Here is a 23,607-nt window from a genome sequence, read left to right on the forward strand (position 1 = left end):
TTCTTCTTTCAGTTTAGGAAATCAGGGAAGATTCCTGAAGGACAAACTATTTAATTCAGGCCTTGAAAGATGAATAGTCTATAGACATTTTGAGATGAAGATAAGGATAAGAAACGGAGTGAGGAAACACAGAGGACAGGAAGCCAGCTTTTATAGTCAAAGCATGGCAACATTTCTATCAGACCAAATTCATCATGTTCACAGGGATGATTGTGACATTTGAGACAGGGCAATGTCTCAAATGCACTAAATGAACTAAAGAATGTAACAAACATGCCGGGGTAAGAACCAGAGAACCATTAGAATCGAACTAAATCCCCAGCATGCATCAGAATCACCTGGAGAGATTGTTAGAGCCCAGATTCCCAGGCTCACTCCCAGAGTTTCTGATTCAGCAGGTATGGGGTGTGGCCCAGGAATCTGAATTTCCAATCAACAACCAAGTGACGGCAATACTGCTCTCCTGATATCCTTGTCTATGATGCAAAAAATAGAGACAAAATAATTTGGGAATATTAAAATTATGGAGGGCCATGAATGACAACTAAGTTGTAGGAAGAATAAGTCTCTAAAGACAAATGCCTAACTACCTTCCTACTATTCTATTCAAAACTCAAAGAGAGAGAAACAAAAGCAGCTGCATAGCTTTAGAAATCTCTTATGACCCTCATGCAGGAGGATCAGAGAAAGCCCCTCTAGTTACGTGACACTGGAACAGAAAGAGGTAAATGAATGATCCCTGCAGAATACAGATAAAATGTCAAAAGACTGTGAGACAAGAGAAGGGGAAGCGTTTTTGAGAAAAGGTAAGAAAGCTGGAGGGGCTCAGGAAGAGCATCTGAGAAGGAGCATGGGAGTCAGTAAGATCAGATAATTGGCTGGAGTAGGGCAGGAGAGGGAGCAGATGTCGTAGGGTCTCAGTGTCTGTGACTAGGGCTTCAGATCCATTCCCAGTGAGCCAAAATGATGTAGAGCAGGGGTCCTCAAACTACGGCCCGCGGGCCACATGCAAATACAAATATTGTATTTGCTCCCGTTTTGTTTTTTTACTTCAAAATAAGATATGTGCAGTGTGCATAGGAATTTGTTCATAGTTTTTTTTTAAACTATAGTCCGGCCCTCCAATGGTAAGGGACAGTGAACTGGCCCCCTGTTTAAAAAGTTTGAGGACCCCTGATGTAGAGGGTAAGGTTAGGAGCGGGGTGATGTTGCAGAGACTACTTCCACTAAACAGGCAAGAGATGGTGATGGCTTAGACAAGAGTGCCACAGCACTGGTGAGAGATGGTCAGATTATGAAGACTAGGAGGTAGAGCCAATAGAATATATTCAAGGATCAAACGAGAGTGTGAGAGAGACATAAAGGAGTCAAGAAAGACTCCAAAATGTTTGACATGAATAACTGGTAGAATGGAGTCATTCACTGAGTTGGAAAGATAGAGGAGAAGATTGTCTTGTCTGGGACAATCAAGTGTATGACGGTGAGCAGGTCTGTATATGATGTCACAGGACATGCTGTAGAGAACTCTTACATGCAGGGAAAAGTTCTTGGCTAGGAATAAAAATTAGGGTTTGTAGTATACACATGTCATGGGAGGTAATTTCTAGAGAGGGAAGATAGATAGAGAAGAGCTCTAAATTCTTGGGATATTATGGTGTTCAAAGTTTGAAAAGTTGAGGAGCATCCTGCAAAGAAGACTGAAAAGGAGGGACCAGTGAGTTAGATATAAACCAAGGAGAGAGAACAGGTCCAGAAGTCAAGTGACGAAAGTCAAACTGAGGAGGGAGACATGATCAAGGGTGTCATGTGTGCTTTTAGTTGCCTGTGATGGGGATGAAGAAATATCTGAGAACTTGGCAACAAGGAGATCCTTGATGAGGGTAAGAGAAGGTAGCAGGTTTGTTTGTATCAATGGGAGAAAACCTAATAGGAGTGTTTTCAGAGACAATGGAGGTGAGAATTAGGACACAGTGAGTATAAACAACTTGTTCTGAGGAGTTGTTTTATGAAATGAAAAGGAGTTTATTTTTCCTTTTACTTTTAAAGATATTGCAGCATTTCTCATCCATGGAAATGACCCTGTGCTGTGGATAATGAAGGGGGCAACTGGAAGAATGATGATCTTGAGAAGGTTAGAGGGAGTCCATTTACTGGGTAAATTGGAACCTCATTGCCAATATGCTACTTTATAAAGCAGAATTTGTAAAATTCTCTTTCCTAGACATTTTCTGTGTATTGAAAAACCTCAGAAAAAAACTCTGAACTCCGTTCTATTCGTGCATGCAGTAAATGACTTCTCTGATCTTACAAATGACAAATCCACGTTTCCCTGTAAAACGTTTTACTTTGGCGTGTATTACAGTCATACTGTCAAAGGCATATATGATCTACAGATTGTTGTGCGACTGCCCTGGTGCACTAAGCAGCAATCTGGGACTCTGACAGATTGTGCCTATTTCCCATAAAAATTACAAGTCATTTTTTTTCTCTTTTTTTCTTAGACTGTCCTGAGCACAATGAATCAGAAAACTCTTGGTTTACACCAGCAGCAATACTGTCTAAAATTTGATGGATCAGAGCACTTAGCTGCAGCATTAATTCAGTGAACTCAAATGTTTGTTTTTTTTCAGTTTCAATTTAATCAAACTGAAATTGTGTGCAGAGTAGAAATTACAGATTTCATGTTGTGCCATTAATTCTTATAGACATTCACCTCAGTCAAAAGAAAACACGTCTAAGAAATAACATCATAGGGAGCAAGAAATTGACATAGAGAAGTGAAACTGTACAACCATGAGACATTTCATTGAACATACCAGAAACCCCATCTGCCTTCCTCTTCCCTAAAATATGAAAACTAATGGGTTAAAATTTTTTAAAAAGAGAGAAAAAAATGTGCTTTTTAATCCAATGTTTCTCCTCTACACATTTTCTTATATTAATGTAATCAAAGTTATAAAAATGTAAGGAATGACACCTAAAATATTAGTTAATATTTTATGCTCTTGCCCCTATGTTGCCATTCCTTTGGACAACCTGAAAAAGGCCTAGATCATTATCTGTGGGGAGGAAAGAGGTAGCAGCATCCACACTGGGAATCTGGAGATTCACAAAACCTACAATGCTCATGGACAACTAACACATTTTGGTAAAAACACATCCTCTCTCTCTTACACTCAAACTGCAAAGCTCTCTACATAGCACTCAAGGTCTCTGCAGAATGATGTTGACCTCCTCAACCCCAATCAGATCCAATTACTTGCAGTTCTGAAATATTACACTCTTGCAGGAAGTCGGGCCTTTGACAAACTGTAGCTTCAGTTTCCTGACATAGAAGAGACAAGAGATCCATTTCCTTTGTCCCTTTCACCTCCCACTCTACTCCAACTGCACTGCCCTGACCACCCATCTACCTTCTGCTACAGACATTAAATACTGATGGCCTTTCTTCTCTGGGCTTCCTCTCCTTCTACCAGGTTGCAGATATCAGGCTCTATTTCTCATGATATCCCCAATACCTAGCCCACTGCTTGGCATGCTTAAAAGAGTGAGCCCTTAATTTCCAGTGAATGAATGAATGAAATGTGTTGAGTGTTGATATGCTCATGTCACCACTCACTAGGTTCTATTATAATTTATTTGTAAAAACTAAGAGAAGTAGAATGGCATGCTGAAGATGAGGAGGCTGAAGTAAATAAATACTGGTTTCAACGATTTAAAAAATGTCCTGACTTTTCATTTACAAGAGCATCAGGAAAAATAATTTACCCTTCAGTCAATTATTAATTCCAAGCACTTATACTAACCTCCAGGGTAGTTTAGATTTAAGAGGACACTGTTAATGAGTGTTCACAATTGCCCAATACGTACTCACTGACTTGACTTGACCAAAATCTACTCAGCCTTCTCTCTTCCCTGCAGGCTCATCCTCATGTTTAAGCATTATGGTGCTGGAAATCTTCCCTTAACAGTTCACTCCAAAAATAATCCAGCCACAGACAGAAAGATGTCCCATTAACCCACCCAACCATGCTGTCTGCGCACCCAAGCCTCGCTGCTGTGGCCGGAGCTGGTCCGCTGCAGCTGGACCAAAGGCCTGGGTCCCGGGTGCCAGAAGAAAACCGGTGCCGGCAGCCATGGGAAGCAAGGCCTATTGCGCGAATCTTGGTGCAACGGGCCTCTAGTTTCCAAATAAGGTCATATGCGTAGGTTCCGGTGGATAGTAATGTTGGGGGGAAACACTATTTAATTCAGTAAGTACCTCATAGAATTATTTTGGAGATTAAATTTTAAAATGCATATAAAATGTTTAGGGAAATGACTGGCACATCTATGTATATAAAAGCCTAAGCAATCGAACTACTGGTCAACCTGTCACTATGACGTGCACTGACCACCAGGGGACAGATGCTCAACATAGGAGCTGCCCCCTGGTGGTCAGTGTGCTCTGTGGGAGCACTGCTCAGCTGACCAACCCGTTCTGGCAGCCCACCAACCTGGCAGAAACCACTCACTCCTTCAGTAGTCCTGCAGGTCCAATCTCCAGAGAATGGGCCAGGCACCGTCCCGTCGGACTGGCGCCTCTGGCACAATCCTAACAACACTGCAGGCCTCCCGGAAGTCGGCCTCAGGCACTGCCGCTGCTTCCCCTCCCTAGATGCTCTACAAGAAAGAAATGGTATAAAACTGGCTGCCAGGTGGATCCCGACAACCTGCACAAACGTCAGTGGGACAGATCTGGATCCAGGTCTGGCAAGGGCGTCCCACCGCCCACCTAGAGGGCCAATCGCATTCCGGCCTCCCCCACCCCCCTCAAGACAGGCACCAGAGCAGGGCTCACATGAGCCTCTCCCAATCGGGACTGAGTGGGTGCGAGCCTGCAGCAAGCACAGCGGGGCTGGGATGAGCGGGAGAGGCAGGCAGGAGTGGCAGGCAGTGTTGAACTGCTGGTTTCAGCCTGATCCCCACAGGCCACCCCGAGAGACCCCACTCATGCACGAATTTGTGCACCGGGCCTCTAATATTTATATATACATATATATGTGGCATATATATGTGTGTGTGTGTGTGTGTGTGTGTGTGTGTGTGTGAGGGGGCACATATATGTGTATGTGTATACAGCAGTCCCCCCTTATGTGTAGGAGATACATTCCAAGATCCTCAGTGGATGCCTCAAACCACAAACAATACTAAACCCTATATATACTCTGTTTTTTCCTATACATAAATACCTATGATAAAGTCTAATTTATAAATTAGGCACAGTAAGAGACCAACTGATAATAACATAGGACAGTTATAACAATGTACTGTAATAAAAGTTCTGTGAGTGGGGTGACTCATTTCAGGGGATCTCTTGCAGAATGAAGTCTTCACACAGGCTCAATGCTCTCTGGTGCAACACAATGTCAACTGGAACATGTTTTCTGTTCTTGTCTTCCACTCACAAATGTAATGCCTTTTTCATCTTAACTAGGCACTTGTTATGCACTGTGGCCGCAACTTGCAGTTTGAGGTGTGACAGCAAAAGTAGTATGAATTTGTTTTTCCTTCTTCACAATTTCACAGGTAGCAGATTTGTTCTTACCATAGAGCTTAGCAACTTCAGAATAACATGTTTTCTTTCCTTATTAGGTTGAAACTACACCTTTTCACTTTCAGGAAGCACTTTACAGTTTCTCTCATATTTGACTTGCCAGCATGCCTACTCTTAGTTTGGGGCCATTATTAAGTAAAATAAGGGTTACCTGAACACAAGCACTGCAATATTGTGAATGGCTGATCTGAAAACTGAGATGCCTACTAAGTGCCTAATGTGCTGTGCGGAAATGTTGGATAAAGGGATTACTCATATCCCAGGTAAGAGGAAAAGGGACTGTGTAAGATTTGATCACACTACTCGGGATGGTAAAACTTATGAATTGTTTATTTCTGGAATTTTCCATTTAATATTTTCATACTGTGGTTGACCTCCATAATTGTACCATGGAAAGTAAAACCATGAATATGAATAAGTGGGGGCCACGTTAAATATGTGTGTATGTATATGTGTATTCACACATTGTCCTAGCAAAAGAGAACAAATTTTTAAAATGCTGTGAATTTTTTATATTAATAATGCGAATTTTTCCTTTGCAATCCATTTCCAAAGGAACCATCCAATTTCTGTTTTTCCTTATCTCATGGTTATAGTAATGCCCTGGGCTTACATGCCTATCTTCAGTCTTCTCCTCCTAAGTTTCATTATAATTTATATGATTGCCCCAACAGTCCAATACCTATGCTTGTGTCACATATGAAACCCTACTGTGATCATCTTTGAACCACATGCCAGTCACAGTTATTAGTTAGCCACTCTTTACTGCTTCAATACTATCCCTTAATTCCATTTCAAATCATAAGAGTAGCTAACATTTATTATGCATGTAGCAATAGATGACAGATGTCATTTGAAGTTCCTTGGATGTATTATCTAACTAATCCTCATAGCTGCTTATGAGAGAGGTTTGCCTATACCTCAACCTTATTTGCAGGATAAGAAGGCGCAGCAAAGCCTGGTGGGCGTGGCTCAATGGTTGAGCGTCAACCTATGAACCAGGAGATCAGGGTTGATTCCGGGTCAGAGCACATGCCTGGGTTGCAGGCTCAATCCCCAGTAAGGGGCATGCGGGAGGTGGCCAATCAATGATTCTCTCTCATCACTGATGTTTCTATTTCTCTCTCTCCCTTCCTCTCAGAAATCAATAAAAATTATATTTTAAAAAAAGAAGATACATCAGAGAAAGCACCCTGTTCAGGCACACAGCTCATCAGTATTAGCGTAGGGATGGAACCCATACCCCAGCTGAGTTAGAACCCTGAATGTTGACTCCCAGTGATGCTTCTATCCTGATGCTCTCCTATCAGAAACCTGCTTTTCTAGGCCTCAGTTCCAGGACTCTAGCTGCTTTTCACATCTAAAAAGTCCCTTTCTCTTTACCTACCAAACTCTAACACATTCCCACAGAGCAGTTTCTGATTCATATCATCCCCACTCCAACCCAATGAATAAATGACATGCTACAATTCCTTTTAAATGGATCAATTTCTACTTTGTTTTATAATTTTTAATTGATTTATAGAGAGAGAGAAGGAAAGAGAGTTGGAAACATCTATGTGAGAGAAACATCATTGATCGACTGCCTCCTACACGCCCCCTACTGGTGATCGAGCCTGTAACCCAGACATGTGCCCTGACTGGGAATGGAACCATGACCTCCTGGTGCTTAGGTAGATGCTTAATCACTGAACCACCCCAGCCAGGCTGTTTGTTTTTTAAAAGATGGTGTGTCATTCCATTGAGATTAGAAAGGCTCTTGAAGCACATTCTCTCTCTCTCTCTCTCTCTCTCTCTCTCTCTCTCTCTCTCTCTCTCTCTCTCTCTCTCCCTCTCTCCGTCTCTTTTCAATTACTCTCACAGACCCTGGTAAAGTTGTGATTAAATAGCAGGCAGTTAAAATAATTAATACTTCTCAGGAATATGAATTTGGTATTGGTGAACTATTAAGCCACTCATTAAATTCATACAGAATCCCTCAGAATTTAAATGCACTTAATTTCCAACTCTTTATGATTCTATGACTGGTTTAGAAATGGGAACATTTAATTACCTAGCAGCTGTTACCTATTAATTGACAGCATCATGGTCCAGTGAACCTAGCTCTGTGACATTCAGAACCACACAGGGTTGCTGGATTCAGCATGTACATGAGCTATACACACCTAGCCTTCCAGATAGATCTCTGATGTGGACATTGTCTGTAGCTGAAAAGCTCATGCTTCTCTCTAAAAATCTAGAAGTGGTCCTTTTGTTCCTGTGTCTACCCCATTAAACATCTCCTCTGAACTACATCTTCCCACAGCCTCTCCCTCTTCTGCCAAGTCAAAGGACCAGATTAATTTACAGCTTACCTTCAAGGATTTCTGTTGCTGTGTAACTGAGAGGTTAACATGATAGGGGTGATTCTGATTAACTGCCATTCCCCTCACTCTGCTCAGGCTTGGTGCTGCTCTAGAACATGGGCGAGGCAGACAACAGTGTACTATGTACTACTGTCTTTTCACTGGGAATGTTCTTTCCCCCTATTTCTTCCTTAAACACAGGATACTGCTTTATATTTCCTTCACAACCCCAGGTATCTAATACACAAGACACGGATACTTGTTAAATCCAACTCTTTTGGAGACAGTTTACATATATCCAATGTCAAGTATATTATGCTCCTAGTTTTGTGGTCTAGAAATATTTTTCCTTGTAGAAAACTTAACACACACCACACTCTATGACAGTGATGGCGAACCGATGACACGCGTGTCAGAGGTGACACACGAACTCATTTTTTTGGTTGATTTTTCTTTGTTAAATGGCATTTAAATATTTAAAATAAATATCAAAAATATAAATCTTTGTTTTACTATGGTTGCAAATATCAAAAAATTTCTATATGTGACATGGCACCAGAGTTAAGTTAGGGTTTTTCAAAATGCTGACACGCCAAGCTCAAAAGGTTCGCCATCACTGCTCTATAATGTCCACAATACGTGCATGTAGGGAACCAGGGTTGGGTAGCTGGTTGTTTTGACCACTGTCCCAAGAGTGGCAGAGCCTGGGTTTCAGTCTCTATGGGGCATCAGCTTAAATCCCCTTATTGATTGTCACATTCCCTAAATGCCACTTTGTGCAGCTGGTTATGGGGAAGTGAGGGAGAGAGAATGAGGCTGCCTGCAGTAGAAATCTATACCAGATACACTAGGAAAACAGTGCCAGAGCAGCTGGGCCATCCTCATAAAGGCAGCGTTAAGTAAATAGTAGCCCTGGAAAAATATAATTGACTCCATTTTCATTTATAGTCTAGATAATAAAATATAAATAAAGAGATAGATAAGCAAATAAATTTCTGTGGTAACCAACGACTTCAGCATTTTAACTTCTGTGCCAGCCTAGTGAATGCAATGAATGCAATGAATGGGCTGGGCTAAGTATTCCCAAGCTCTGGGTTTCACAGGGAGTGTCTCATGCTTCATGTATAAAATACTTAAGGAATATGTGAAATTTGTTTTTTTACCTTTGGCTACATGTTCAAGGGTGGGAGTGGGTAGGGGAGAGAAAACTTGGTCCTAAAGATTTACTTACGAGAATTTAATTTAGCCTAACAATAGATCATCCCATATTTAGCATACTGCATTCTAGGCATATTCTTAGAGGACTCTGGGTAATATACAATCAGCTGACACTTCCTGTAAATTATTCCAGGAGGTACAATCATCAACACTTTACAAATGTGCACTTAAATCAACATGACATCAAGATTTCTGGGCTATAATTCTGGGGAAGTGATTGTGATATTAACTGAAAGAGAATAGAAGGGAATTTTGATGTGGAAGGAGATGATGGTAGATATTCAATTTTGAACATGATAAGTTAGAAATGTAAGGCCATCACAAAGGTGGGGTCTAGAACTCAGGAGAAAAGTCTGAATACAACTTGGGAATCATGGGAGTAGGAGGAGGGGAATGCAAGGAAAAAAGGTGAGGCTTTCCTGAGAGGATAGGTAGACAGAGAAGAGAGTTAGGGTCAGAGCCTTAGACCATGGGCCTGGGACCCTAGTCCTCCCACGAAACTGGGACCGGAGTTCTGAGAGGTAGGAGAAGGAGACAATCTAACATTGCTGTAATTTGATATTTTCCTTTTTCCTAAGAGACTACTTAGAATATTAGGTTACAATGGAGATATACATGAAGTTTGACAAGTCTATAATCACAGGTCTACAGCCTCACTTACAAGTTCTTTGTGTGGTTGAAACAGTCCCTCAGAAAATATATGGCATAGAATTTAACCAGTTAACTGCCACAATATTTTGAATTTAATTTAAAAAGGTCAGCTGCTTGAGTCTATAGACGCTTATGGAGTACAATTGGTTAACAAGTAAATTCCTTTAAATTGCAAAAAAGAGAGGGGGGGAGAAGGTAGGGGTGCTAATCAGTGAAAGAGTAGGGAAAAGATGAGAGCATAAAGAATATCAGCCCCTACCTTTGGCAACTCCCTTGAGAATGGGCAACGAACTCAACTAGGTAAGAGGAAGAAATAAAGACAAATGGCCATGGAAGCAAATCAACTTGTGGAGTCAGCGTTTTAGTTCATTTCCCATCAGAAATCAGCTTGAAAAGTGACATGTTAAATGCTGTTTCCACAAATAAAAAAATAATTTAATTTTAAAAAATTAAGAGGGCAGAAGGAACCTTTCCGAGGTGATGGGTAGTTATGCCCTTGATTGTAGTGATGGCTTCCCAAGTGCATGCTTAACTCCAAACTCATCAATTTTTGCACATTGAATGTGTACAGCTGTTTACATGTCAATCATGACTCAATAAAAAGGATTTTTTTTAAAGTCATTAACTTGAGGGACAGTACGGTGTTGTGGACAAAATCATGGTTTCCAAACGCAGGTGGACTAAAGAGATTACCTGTAATGAGTTCTAAAGTTCAATACTCTCACTCTTATGATGGGGAGAATATCCTATCACATGCAGTAATATATGATTATCAGAGGAATTAAATGACTACTAGCAGCGGTCGCCAACCTTTCGGACCTCACGGACCACCAGTGGTCCGCAGACCACCGGTTGGTGACTGCTGGAAGTACAGACAGGGCTGAGTATGCCTGCAAAGTGCTAGATAATAAAAGAATAATGAAGTCACTCCGTTGTCATTTGTAATACTTTTAATAAACATATATGGACTAATTAGTGAAAATGACTGGTATTTGGGAATAGCACTTCTAACAGAGGAAACTGCATTCCCATTTAAATTTTCTCCACATATAGTTCCTTTCTGTCTCTTTAACTCTCCCAGTCAGTCAGTGTCTCCATTTCTTCTCCTCTCCTCTCTCTCTCTCTCTCTCTCTCTCTCGCACGTGCCTTTCTCCCTCTCTTTTTCTTTTACATGATATGACTCACAGAGAGTTGAATTAAAAGCTCTAAAATAAAATATGGAACAAATTTCCCCATAAGATAGAAAAAAATTGAACACATTTTACATTCATTCAGTATATTACAATGACACATTGTACACAAAAATGTCATATCCCAGAAAAAAAAATAAAGCATCAAAGATACTAAATTTACACAAATATGCAACTTTTATAAAGTTAAAAATCCTGAATTGCTTCTAAATGACATGCTATAAACCTTATCATGTCATCCTCTGAAATAGTGTATTTGACTATTTATACTCAGTAAGCCAATAAAAGTAATTGGAAGTAAGTTGTTGTTTTTAATTTACAAAAATACACAATCTGAAAAAAAATTTTTAAATAATTACTTAAATGAAAAGGATTTTTTCTGTGGCAATATTATTTTACTGTCTCAATTATATAAATGTGTACCTATAACTATTTGAGTAGCTTCAAGATAAATGAAAATATAACTACCATGACTAAATGTAAACTTTTTCCTAAATACAGTTCTAGAGAAGTAAACATATGCAAGACAGGTTATAATGCCTCCAAAGAGATTGCTTACATTTTCAATGAAATTTAATTTCTTAAATTTACAAGAAATTAATACTTTCCCTCTGATACAGAAGATATATCAGCATTAATGTGAGAGTTTCCAAGGTTGATAAAAGACTCAAAAGAAGAAATAGAAGTGGCTATTATTTCATATGTGGGTCAGTTTCAAGTACAGCATAAATATCCCATCTGTTATGAATTTGTCCTTCACAAATTGATATATTGAAGTTCTAACCCAATGTGATGATATTAGAAGTTGGGGCCTTGGGAGGTAATTGGGGTCAGATGAAATCGTGAGGATGAACCTCCATGATCACATTAGTACCTTTACAAGAAGAGAAAGAGAGACCAGAGCTTGCTCTCTTCACCATGTGGGATACAGTGAGAAGGCAGTCATCTTCAAAGTCAAAAAAGTGCTGTTAAGAACCAAACCTTGTGCTCACTTCAGCGGCACATATAGTAAAATTGGAAGGATACAGAGAAGATTAGCATGGCCCCTGCACAAGGATGACACCCAAGTTCATGAAGCATTTCAAATTTTAAAAAAAGAAAAAGAACCAAATCCGGTGGCATGTTGATCTTGGGCTATCCAACCTCCAGAACTGTGAGAAATAAATGTCTGTTGCTTAAGCCACCCAGTCTATAGTGCTTTTTATGGCAGCCAAAGACTTCTCTTCGGACAAACATTTTAATTTACATTGCAATAATGTACTTAAAATTTTAATGATTAGAAATTCAAACTCTTTTGCTGAATTAAAAAAAAAAGTCATTCAACTATTTCATCATTGATGCTAATGTTGACCTTAATTTTGAACACAATTTTGCTTCCATTAGTTTATAAAACTATATCCTGGGAGTAATAAAACTATATAAATTGTCTTTCTGAGGCATTCTTTTCTAATAATCTTCAGAATATTTTGTGTTACTTTTTTTTAAAATATATTTTATTGATTTTTCACAGAGAGGAAGGGAGAGAGATAGAGAGTTAGAAACATCGATGAGAGAGAAACATCGATCAGCTGCCTCCTGCACATCTCCTACTGGGGATGTGCCCGCAACCCAGGTACATGCCCTTGACCGGAATAGAACCTGGGACCCTTTAGTCTGCAGGCCGACGCTCTATCCACTGAGCCAAACCGGTTTTGGCATTTTGTGTTACTTCTATCATAAAGAATACACAATGTAGTGTATAAGAAGAATTTAGTATAGTAATTAGCAAGAGTACAAAGTATAGTGTGTGTGTGTGTGTGTGTGTGTGTGTGTGTGTGTGGTTTTTCTCCTGCTTCCTATGGTTCTTATTATTTTGAATTACTTTATGTTGGTGGTTACACCAAACAAAATGTGGACCCTTTCTGTCCCGTTCTTTCTCTTCATTGCAATTCAAAAAACAAAGACGCATACATAAAGTAATTTCTTCAATAAAACCCAACTCAAAGTTAATCATGACTTCACTGTTTTCCCAAATATTATAATATTTTAGGAAATATTATAGCAGTGGTTCTCAACCTTCTGGCCCTTCAAATACAGTTCCTCATGTTATGACCCAACCATAAAATTATTTTCGTTGCTACTTCATAACTATAATGTTGCTACTGTTATGAATCATAATGTAAATATCTTGATATGCAGGATGGTCTTGGGCGACCCCTGTGAAAGGGTCATTTGACCGCCAAAGGGGTCGCGACCCACAGGTTGAGAACCGCTGCATTATAGCATTACTTATATATAATAGTTTCTTCTTGGTCTCTAGATTTATTATTCTACTCTTTTAATTTCTTTTTAGCTTTAACTTAGGCATTATTTTGCCCTGTAAATATTTTACATAAGAGATGTTATAAATTCGCAAGTAATGTTTTTATTGTTTCATTACTTTTAAATCAATATAAGTCTCCAATCTGCCTGCATTCTAACCTAGATTTGGTCGCACAACTACTGCCTCATGGCCTTGAACAAACATCTTCCTTTCTAATACCACTGGAAGGTACTGGGATGAGCCGTAGGATGTGTTGAACCCGACTGACAGTGTCCCTGCCCCTCCATGTGCTTATAGCTTCACAGAGCAGATGGCCATTCGATGAAAAGTTTCAAGTGAGAAGAGAATGATAAAATGAGAGGTAAGAGGGCTCTGGGACAATTCCTTCATGTGCAAAATAAGAGCATTGGACTATCAGGGGTGAGGAACCTTTTCTCTGCCAAGGATATTTATAACATCATTCGAGGGCCATACAATATTATCAACTTAAAAATTAGCCTGCTATATTTGGTCAAATATATAATTAACTCACCCCTAATGCCTTGGCAGGGCCAGACCGAATGATTACGCAGGCCTTATACACCCAAGGGCAAGAAGTTCCCCACCCCTGGACTAAATGATCTGTAGGTATTTTCCCACTCAGAGATTCTCTGCCACTGTCATTGTATTTTTAAATTTTTTTTTCAGAACTTCCCAGTGTATTCTAGTTTGACTAACCAGCCCACACAAAACCATGAAAAAGACTTTAGTCTTCTTACTATAGCTATTATTGTATGTAATGTGCTTAGTTTTCTTAGTTATAGAACAGTGATCCCTATTTGAAAGTTTCAGAACCATGTATTTTACTAAATTTATTATTTTCCAGATTGAACAGATTACAAAATATAAGTAGCTCAGCAAGAGTTTTGCTACTAAATGAATTACCAAAACAAAACCCCAAAACAACAGTTTTCAGAGAGTTGACTTTGAAATGTGGTTAATGGATTGTGGAGCTCTTTGCATGCCTGTTTTGGATTAATTCAATCACTAGTTTTAGGGCCAACCAAGATAAATTAATTTCTAATTGCTTCCTAACAGCCTTATATATTTATACCTACAGCTGAAAAGTTTCTCACACATTAGAACTTTGGAAATTAGGTCCGGCACTAGAGATTGAGAAGTGTAGAGGATCTACCTAAAACATAGTCACAAACCCAGACAACCAAAATGAGGAGACAAAGTAACAAACCTCAAATGAAAGAACTAGAGATATCTCCAGAAGAAGAGATAAATGAAGCAGAGATAAAAAGTTATCTGAAACAGAGTTCAGAGTAATGATAGTAAAAATGCTCAATAGTAAGAAAAAAGATATAGTAACTATGAAAAAAGAACAGTCTGAGATAAAGAACGACATAACACAAATAAAGAACACATTGAAAGGAACACACAGCAGGTTAGGGGAAGCTGAGGATCGAATTAGTGAATTAGAAGACAGAGTTGAAAATATCACTCAGAGAACCAAAAAGAAAAATCAATTAAAAAAACAGGAGGACAGCTTAAGGGAGCTGTGAAACAATGTGAAATGTAACAATATTAGAATAGCAGGAGTGCCAGAAGAGGCAGAAAGGGAGAAAGGAATATAGAAGGTGTTTGAAGAAATAGAGGCAGAAAACTTCCCTAACCTGGTAAAGGAAAAAGTCACACAAGTTCAGGAGGCACAGAGAACCCCAAACAAGAAGAACTCAAACAGACCCACACCCACACACACCATAATTAAAATGTCAAAGAGAGAATCTTAAAGGCAGCAAGAGAAAAGAAAACTGTTACCTACAAAGGAGTTCCCATAAGGCTGACACCTGATTTCTCATCAGAAACTCTACAGGCCAGAAGGGAATAGCATGAAGTACTCAAGGTAATGGAAACCAAGGATCTCAGACCAATATTACTATATCCAGCAAGGTTATCATTCAAAATAGAAGGTCAAATAAAGAGGTTCCCAGACAAAAAAAGACTAAAGGAGCTCATCACCACCAAGCCAGGATTACAAGAAATGCTAAAGGGATTGCTGTAAGGGATTGCTGAGAAGAAGAAACAGAGAGAGAAACTGAGCCATACAGAATTAAAATGGCTATAAATAAGTACCTCTCAATAATAACCCTAAATGTAAATGGATTAAATGCTCCAATCAAAAGGCGTAGGGTAGCTGAATGGATACAAAAACATGACCCAACTATATGCTGTCTACAAGAGACCCACCTCAAAACAAAAGACACACACAGGAGGAAAGTGAAGAGATGGAATAAAATTTTCCATGCAAATGGCAAAGAAAAAAAAGCTGGAGCAGCAATACTCATATCCAACAAAATAGACTTTATAATGAAGGCCATCATAAGAGACAACAAAGGTCACTACATAATACTAAAGGGATCGATCCAACAAGAGGATATAATCCTGGTAAATATATATGCACCCAATATAAGTATACCTAAATATATAAAAACACTTCTAGAGGACTTAAATGGAGAGATTGACAACAACACAGTCATAATAGGGGACTTTAACACCACTCTGACTTCACTGGACAGATCTTCCAGAAAAAAACTTAACAAGGAAACAGAGACTTTAAAGGACACACTGGATCAGATGCATTTAATAGACATTTATAGAACATTTCACCCCAACGCAGCAGAATATACAATCTTCTCAAGTGCACATGGATCATTCACAAAGATAAACCACATGTTAGGATGCAAAACAAGTCTTTACAAGTTCAAGAAGATTGAAATCATATCAAGAATCTTCTCAGATCACAGTGGAATGAAATTAGAAATCAACTACAGTAAAAACACCCAAAAACATTCAAACAGATGGAGGCTAAATAGCATGTTATTAAACAATGAACAGTTTATCAATGAGATCAAGAAAGAAATAAAAAACTTCCTGGAAACACATGAAAATGAACACACAACAACCCCAAATCTCTGGGATACAGCAAAAGCAGTCCTGAGAGGGAAGTTGATAGCACTGCAGGCATACCTAAGAAAACAAGAAAAATCAGCAATAAACTATTTAACCCTACAACTTAAAGAACTAGAATGAGAACAACAAGAAAAGCCCAGAGTAAGTAGAAGGAAGGAAATAATAAAGATTAGAGCAGAAATAAATAACATAGAGACTAAAAAAATTCCAAAAAATCAATGAAACCGGGAGCTGATTCTTTGAAAGGCTAAACAAAATTGATAAACCATTAGCCAGACTTACCAAGAAACAAAGAGAGAGGACACAAATAAATAAAATCAGAAATGTAAGTGGAAAAATAACCACAGATGCCACAGAAATACAAAGGATTGTAAGAAAATACTATGAACAACTATATGCCAACAAACTGGACAATGTGGATGAAATAGAAAAATTCCTAGAAAAATACAACCTCCCAAAACTGCATCAGGAAGAATAAAAAAACCTGAATAGGCCAATAACAACCGATGAAATAGAAGCAGTAATCAAAACACTCCCACCAAACAAAAGCCTGGGTCAGGATGGCTTCACAGGGGAGTTTTTCCAAACATTTAAAGAAGAACTAACACCTATACTCTTCAAACTATTTCAGAAAATTCAAGAGGAAGGAACACGTCCAAACTCTTTTTATAAGGCCAGTATTATCCTAATTCCAAAACCAGATAAAGACACTACAAAGAAAGAGAATTACAGGCCAATATCCCTGATGAACATAGATGCTAAAATCCTCAATAAATATTAGCAAATCGCATCCAGCAATATATTAAAAAGTTCATACACCATGATCAAATATGATTTATTCTAGGGATGCAAGGCTGATACAATATTCACAAATCATAAACAAATTGAAAGACAAAAATCACATGATCATATCAATAGATATAGAGAAAGCATTGGACAAAATCCAACATCCATTTTTGATAAAAACTCTTAGCAAAATTGGAATAGAGGAAGCATATTTCAACATGATAAAGGTCATATGTGACAAACCTACAGCCAACATCATACTCAATGGGCAAAAACTAAATTCATTTACCCTAAGAACAGAACAAGACAGGGATGCCCACGTTCACTACTCCTGTTCAACATAGCAATGGAAGTGCTAGCCATAGCTATCAGAAAAGAAGAAGAAATAAAAGGTATCCAAACTGAAAAAGAAGAAGTAAAACTATCATTATTCGCAGATGACATGATTTTGTATATAGAAAACCACAAAGACTTTACCAAAAAATTACTAGACTTAATGAATGAATTTGATAATGTAGCAGGATACAAAATTAACACTCAGAAATATATGGCTTTTTTATATACCAAAAAATGAACTCACAGAAAGTGAAACTAAAAAAACAATTCCATTTACCATTGCACTAAAAAAAATTAAGATACCTAGGAATAAACTTAACTAAGGAGGTAAAACACTTATACTTGGAAAACTACAGAACATTGAAAAAAGATATAGAGGAAGACAGAAACAGATGGAAGAACATACCATGTTCACGGATTAGTAGAATCAACATCATTACATGTCCATACTACCCAAAGCAATTTATAGATTCAATACAATCCCCATTAAGATACCAATCGAATATTTCACAGACCTAGAACAAACTCTCCAAAAATTCATCTGGAATGAAAAAAGACCCTGAATAGCTGCAGCAATCCTGAGAAAGAAGAACAAAGTTGGAGGGATCACAATACCAGATATCAACCTATATTACAAAGCCACTGTTCTCAAAATTGCCTGGTACTGGCATAAGAACAGACATATAGACCAATGGAACAGAACAGAGAACCCAGAAATCGACCCAAGCCATTATGCTCAATTAATATTTGACAAAGAAGGCAAGAGCATATAATGGAGACAAGATAGTCTCTTCAATAAATGGTGTTGGGAAAATTGGAAAGATACATGCAAAAAAAAATGAAACTAGATCACCAACTTACACCATACACAAAAATAAACTCAAAATGGATAAAGGAACTAAACATAAGACAGGAAACCATAAAAATCTTAGAAGGATGCTGGGGTCCAACCCCAGGGGGTCCAGGGGTCCCCAAAGGTGTGGACGGAGTCGGCGAAGAAGGAATGACACGGAGACAGCCTTCAGTTGATCAGCAGCCTAGCCAGGATCTCTAGCCAGGATCTCCAGCCAAGTTCTGGTTAGGATCTGATTAGGAACTGATGAGGATCTGATGTTTATTGTCTTGTTACATCCGTATTTATACCAGCCGATTTTAATCCTGTCAATTTCTATTACAAAGGTTAGGGCGTTTCTTATCTCCATTCCAGGGAGTAAAGATTATGTAGCTTAACTACCCACCTGGCACTTAATTAAGGGGTTGTATCCCCTCCCTAACCTCAGGGAAAAATCCCCACCTGGGGAAACAACCTTTCTCGGAGAGGTGACCTTGGTTAAAACACATGGCACTAAGGAGAGCAAACATATTAAGAACAATATGCTATATATGCCAGGTCCCTTGAAACATATGCTGTGCAGATGTTTCTTTCCTGCAGCGACTGTGTCAAGCAGCAAGGATGGACCGGCTTCCGGCAAATGAATCCATGGGCAGCAAAATATCAGACATATGTCATAGAATTATCTTTACCAGTACAGCTCCTAGAGCAAGGGAAACTAAAGGGAAAATAAACAAATTGGACTACATTAAAATAAAAAACTTCTGCACAGCAAAAGAAACCATCAACAAAACAATAAGAAAGCCCACTGCATGGGAGAACAGATTTGCCAATGTTATATTCAATAAGGGTTTAATCTCCCAAATTTACAGGGAACTCACACAATTTAACAAAAGGAAGATAAACAAGCCAATCAAAAAGTGGGCAAAGGACCTAAATAGATACTTTTCGAAAGAGGACATAAATGAGGCTGAGAGACTTATGAAAACATGCTCAAAGTCACTAATCATCTGAGAGATGCAAATCAAAACAACAATGAGGTACCATCTCACACCTGTCAGAAAGGCTATCAACAAATCTACAAACAGCAGGTGCTGGCGAGGATGCAGAAAAAAAGGAACCCTCATGCACTGCTGGTGGGAATGCAGACTGGTGCAGCCACTGTGGAGAACAGTATGGAGTTTCCTCAAAATATTAAAAATGGAACTCCCATTTGACCCAATAATCCCACTCCTAGAAATATATCCCAAGAAATCAGAAACACCAATCAAAAAGGATATATGCACCCCTATGTTCATAGCTGCACAATTTACAACAGCTAAGAATTTGGAAACAGCCTAAGTGCCCATCAGCAGATGAGTGGATTAGAAAACTGTGCTACAACTACACAATGGAATACTACGCTGCTGTAAAAAGGAAGGAACTCCTACCATATGCAACAGCATGGATGGAACTGGAGAGCATCATGCAAAGTGAAATAAGCCAGTCAGAGAAAGATAAATATCACTTGATCTCACTCATTTGTGGCATACAATGAACAATATAAACTGATGAACAAAAATAGAGCCAGAGGAAAAAATATTTTAGAATATAATAGAAGTAATCCTGTTATTTGCAGAGTTTTAATAGTTCCTACAACTTTTCTGATATCATACTATGTTAGTACAGTTTTGGCAATATTATATTTAAAATCCTTTTTCTCTTGAAATATTAAAGTTTATTACATGTAATATTATTTATTTAAGATCAATTATCTTGAAAAAAATTAAAAATAGCACTGCCATATGGTCCAGCAATCCCACTTCAGGGTATTTATACAACAAAAATAAAAACACTAATTTAAAAAAAAAGATCTTTGGAAATCATATTCTAAAAACAAAAAAATTAATAAACAAAAACACATGAAAGATAAGAAGCTTAATAGTTTTGTAAAAACAACTGAAACTTGGATTAATATTCTTAATAACATTTGATACTACAAGCCAGTCAATTTTAAGGGATAAACCAATAGACTCCAATATCCTGAGTGTCTGGGAGGAACTGACTGTATGACTATGTCTATTCATGAGTGAGATAATAATACATTTTACTGAACAATCTCATCTTCAAAGGAAACAATTTCATTTTTAAAGTTTCATTAACAATTGGAATGAACAATTTGTATGGAAATCATTGCTTTTTAGGTAGGTAATTCTTTAAAAAGATATACCACAATTTTACCAAAATTTTGCATTTTTGAAATGTTTATTAGACTTGGGACGTTTATGTTCATAGACGAGATCGTTTTTTTCTTGAATATCTCAGTTAAAAGAAAGCCCCTATTATTTAAAAGAAATTCTACCCTTCATCTCCCCACAAAAAAAACATCAAACTAACAAACAACAGAAAAACCATATCAGAAAACATTTTTATGTCATGTACCTTCTTTGTCATCATGGTGGATAATTGCATCCTGAATCATGTCAGCAAGGTTAAAATGCACTTTCTGGTTCTTGCCATGCTTCAGTTTTTTCAGGACTCCTTCCTGCTTCTGAAAAGCCTTCTCTCTTTCATAGTAGGCTTTGATTTGTTCACAGCGCATGCGTTTCACCAGCCGCTGCCTTTGGCCAAGGGGAAGGGTCTCCAGCAAGCACTGGTCAATTTCCATTTCATGGGATCGGAAAACATTACATAGCTGAAAGCAACCTGAAAGAAACGAAATGGGAAAGTCACTAGACCCATTATTACAACAAATATAGTAGCATTACAGAACATATTTGATTTCCTGTTACCATCACACAAGTCAGAAATTCATTCATTCCTCTGGAAGAAAAACAAAGAGTTAATATATTTTTCCCCTCTTTTTTTAGAGTTAATATCTTACTTAAGATGGCACCGTGATTGCCTGGCAGAGAGGGTGTGGAGGAGGTGGAGGAGGATATAGGAGGGATAAAGGATGATGGACACATACTTGACTTAGGGTGGTAAACACACAATACAGTATACATATGATGTGTTGTGGAATTGTGCACCTGAGACCTATGTAATTTTGTTAACCAGTGTTATCCCAATAAATTCAATAAAAAGAAACAAAGATTGCATGATAATAAAATAAAATTTTTAAAAGAATTAGATATAGAGGTGTGGTTTTGTTTAATACTTCACAATCCGTGTTTTCTTATTTCTTTAAAGCTACACCAAAGCCCTAAAAGTATTACCACTGCATTATGGTCCTTCATCTAGCTGAATATGCTGATTAAACTTTATGTGATACATTTTGGCAGAAAGCCATTCTAAGTCTTTCAGCACAACCTAATAAAATTGGTTTTGCATATCCTGGTGACTCTGCTATTCTAATGTAATAGACTATATGTAAGCTATAAATTGTTTATATAGAACATAGGTATGCTATCATTGTTAAATGACACAATGATCATTTTTCACCAATTTATTGATAAACACATTTCCTAGTGATTGGTAAACATTCATTTCTAAAAAACCTAACAATGGTTAAGTATACTTTGGAGCAATGGAATGGAGATTTTGCTCTTGGCAACTCAAAATCATGAATATAACTAGTGCTGTTATATACTTTCTCTTATTCATATTTTGATTAACAAACTGAGTTCTCTGTCCTGTTAATGAAAATATTCACTTTCTTTCCAGATGCTATTTCCTAAAACTCCACCCAAAACACCTGTAATGGAATTGTACTAACTCATATATTTACCACTTGGTAAAATTTTACTATTGGCAGAAAATTAATGTTAAAGCACTGTAAGTTCTAGAATCTGGTTCACAAGTACAGGTTCAGATATGCGTTTATATGTTCTTCTCTTGACATATCTATGATGTAAGTCTCAAGCAAGTAAAAGTAACTAGGCATGCATAAAGATGTGGTTCATCATATGCCATATCTGGAAATATGCAGTTAGGACAGTGCTACCTCATCTTTGGAAAGGTGCTCTATTCCTTTGAAAGCAGCAAGTTGTGATGCTATTTCAACTTCTGTTTCACTTGATGCTTTGCAAAGTGTTATTCTCACAGCCAATAGGTAAGACCATCCTTATGTTGCAAGTAAACTAAGTTGAGAGAGGCTGTGACTTGTCTAAGACCAAAGAGATTTTATGACAGTCGTAAATAGTCCAAAAAGGCTCAAAAAAATAAAAGACAGGGGTTCTCTGCAGTCATGTATTTAATACATATGAAAGAGGGGAGAGATTACGCATTGGAGAATTTCGTTTTGGTTGTTTTTTTAGCATTTGACAACATTTTACCATCATATGTTTTCATAAAACTCTTAATAAGTATTTGTAAGAGTGATGTTAGGATTACCAGATAACCACAAATAAACTATCCCTTTCCAATGACCTAAACACAAAGAGACAACAGCGATTCTGAAATGATAACAAATTTCTCCATGTATGTTTCTTTGATAAAAACCATGATCACTGCCACAAGCAGACTGTGAGAATTCATTAATAATGGATGGGAAACATCTTCTGATTTCAAATCTGTTTAGAAAATTGCACCAAGTTTGATTCACTGACTTGGATTCTCAAGACACTTGGACTTCCATGACCTTCCTGGGTTGACAGCAGGTGCCGAGGGAATCTTTGGAACCACTGGAAATCCTAACAAGGTCAAACCAATGACATTGCAGTGTCATGTACTGAGTAGCACACAGTCAAAAGCGGAGGGTGATTTTACAGTAGACAATTTCAAAGTTGATTGTAGCCAAATTTATCTTTCTCTTTGAGTTTTTGTGTTAGACATCATTACTGAAAACCCATCTGTATTCCAAGTCACTGAAAATGAGTGTTGGTAGTCCTATTGTTTCAGCTTTTACAATCAAATCTCCTGTGCACCTAGAATTATAAACACAACAGTCCTCTAGTTTTTAACTCTGAAGTAATGTTTATGGAGTGTGCAGTGATAACGCATGAGTCATTGAGCAACCCACTCAAGCTGTCCAAAAGGAGCACAGAGAGTAGTTCATAAATTAATCTCCTTATGGTTTGGAAAATCAGAAGATAAGGCTGTTACATTTCAAATCCATACATGATAAAAGATTGATCTTTAATAGATTTCCATGTTAAATAATTCCTCATTCTTTGATTTTAAATGGCATTGATGTATCGGGTACTGAAACTTGTTTTGTCTAATTATTAGTGGATAAGCTATCTTTGTATATGTGCTGCTGTCAATCTATAAGACAGTCACTAAATATAACAAAGTTATAGGAAACATACTTTTGAATCAGTCTAGTCAAAACTTATTGAACTTCATTACTGGGGCACTAAGATGAAAATGATCTCAACTCATTTTGGAGATTAGCATAAACTTGCTATCAAAACCAAGTGAGGACATCACTACAAAAAGGGAGTTACAGATCAATCTCATTTATAATTACA

At 37.9% G+C, this 23,607-nt stretch overlaps 1 protein-coding gene and 1 non-coding gene across 2 annotated transcripts in view; one reads left to right on the plus strand and one right to left on the minus strand.

The window, feature by feature from the left end:
- MYO16 (myosin XVI) overlaps nucleotides 1-23,607 on the minus strand; it is a 524,958-nt gene that overhangs the window by 388,300 nt on the left and 113,051 nt on the right. Inside the window, exon 2 of the mRNA XM_023752474.1 lies at nucleotides 20,636-20,899. Coding sequence (XP_023608242.1) covers nucleotides 20,636-20,861 — 226 coding nt within the window. The 5' untranslated portion in view covers nucleotides 20,862-20,899. The remainder of the gene's footprint in view (nucleotides 1-20,635; nucleotides 20,900-23,607) is intronic.
- On the plus strand, nucleotides 11,985-12,091 carry LOC111825586. The gene has a single exon (XR_002828777.1). It is a non-coding gene; the product is annotated as a U6 spliceosomal RNA (small nuclear RNA).

This window comes from Myotis lucifugus, unplaced genomic scaffold, assembly GCF_000147115.1.
Source record: "Myotis lucifugus unplaced genomic scaffold, Myoluc2.0 scaffold_33, whole genome shotgun sequence".
Lineage (NCBI taxonomy): Eukaryota > Metazoa > Chordata > Mammalia > Chiroptera > Vespertilionidae > Myotis > Myotis lucifugus.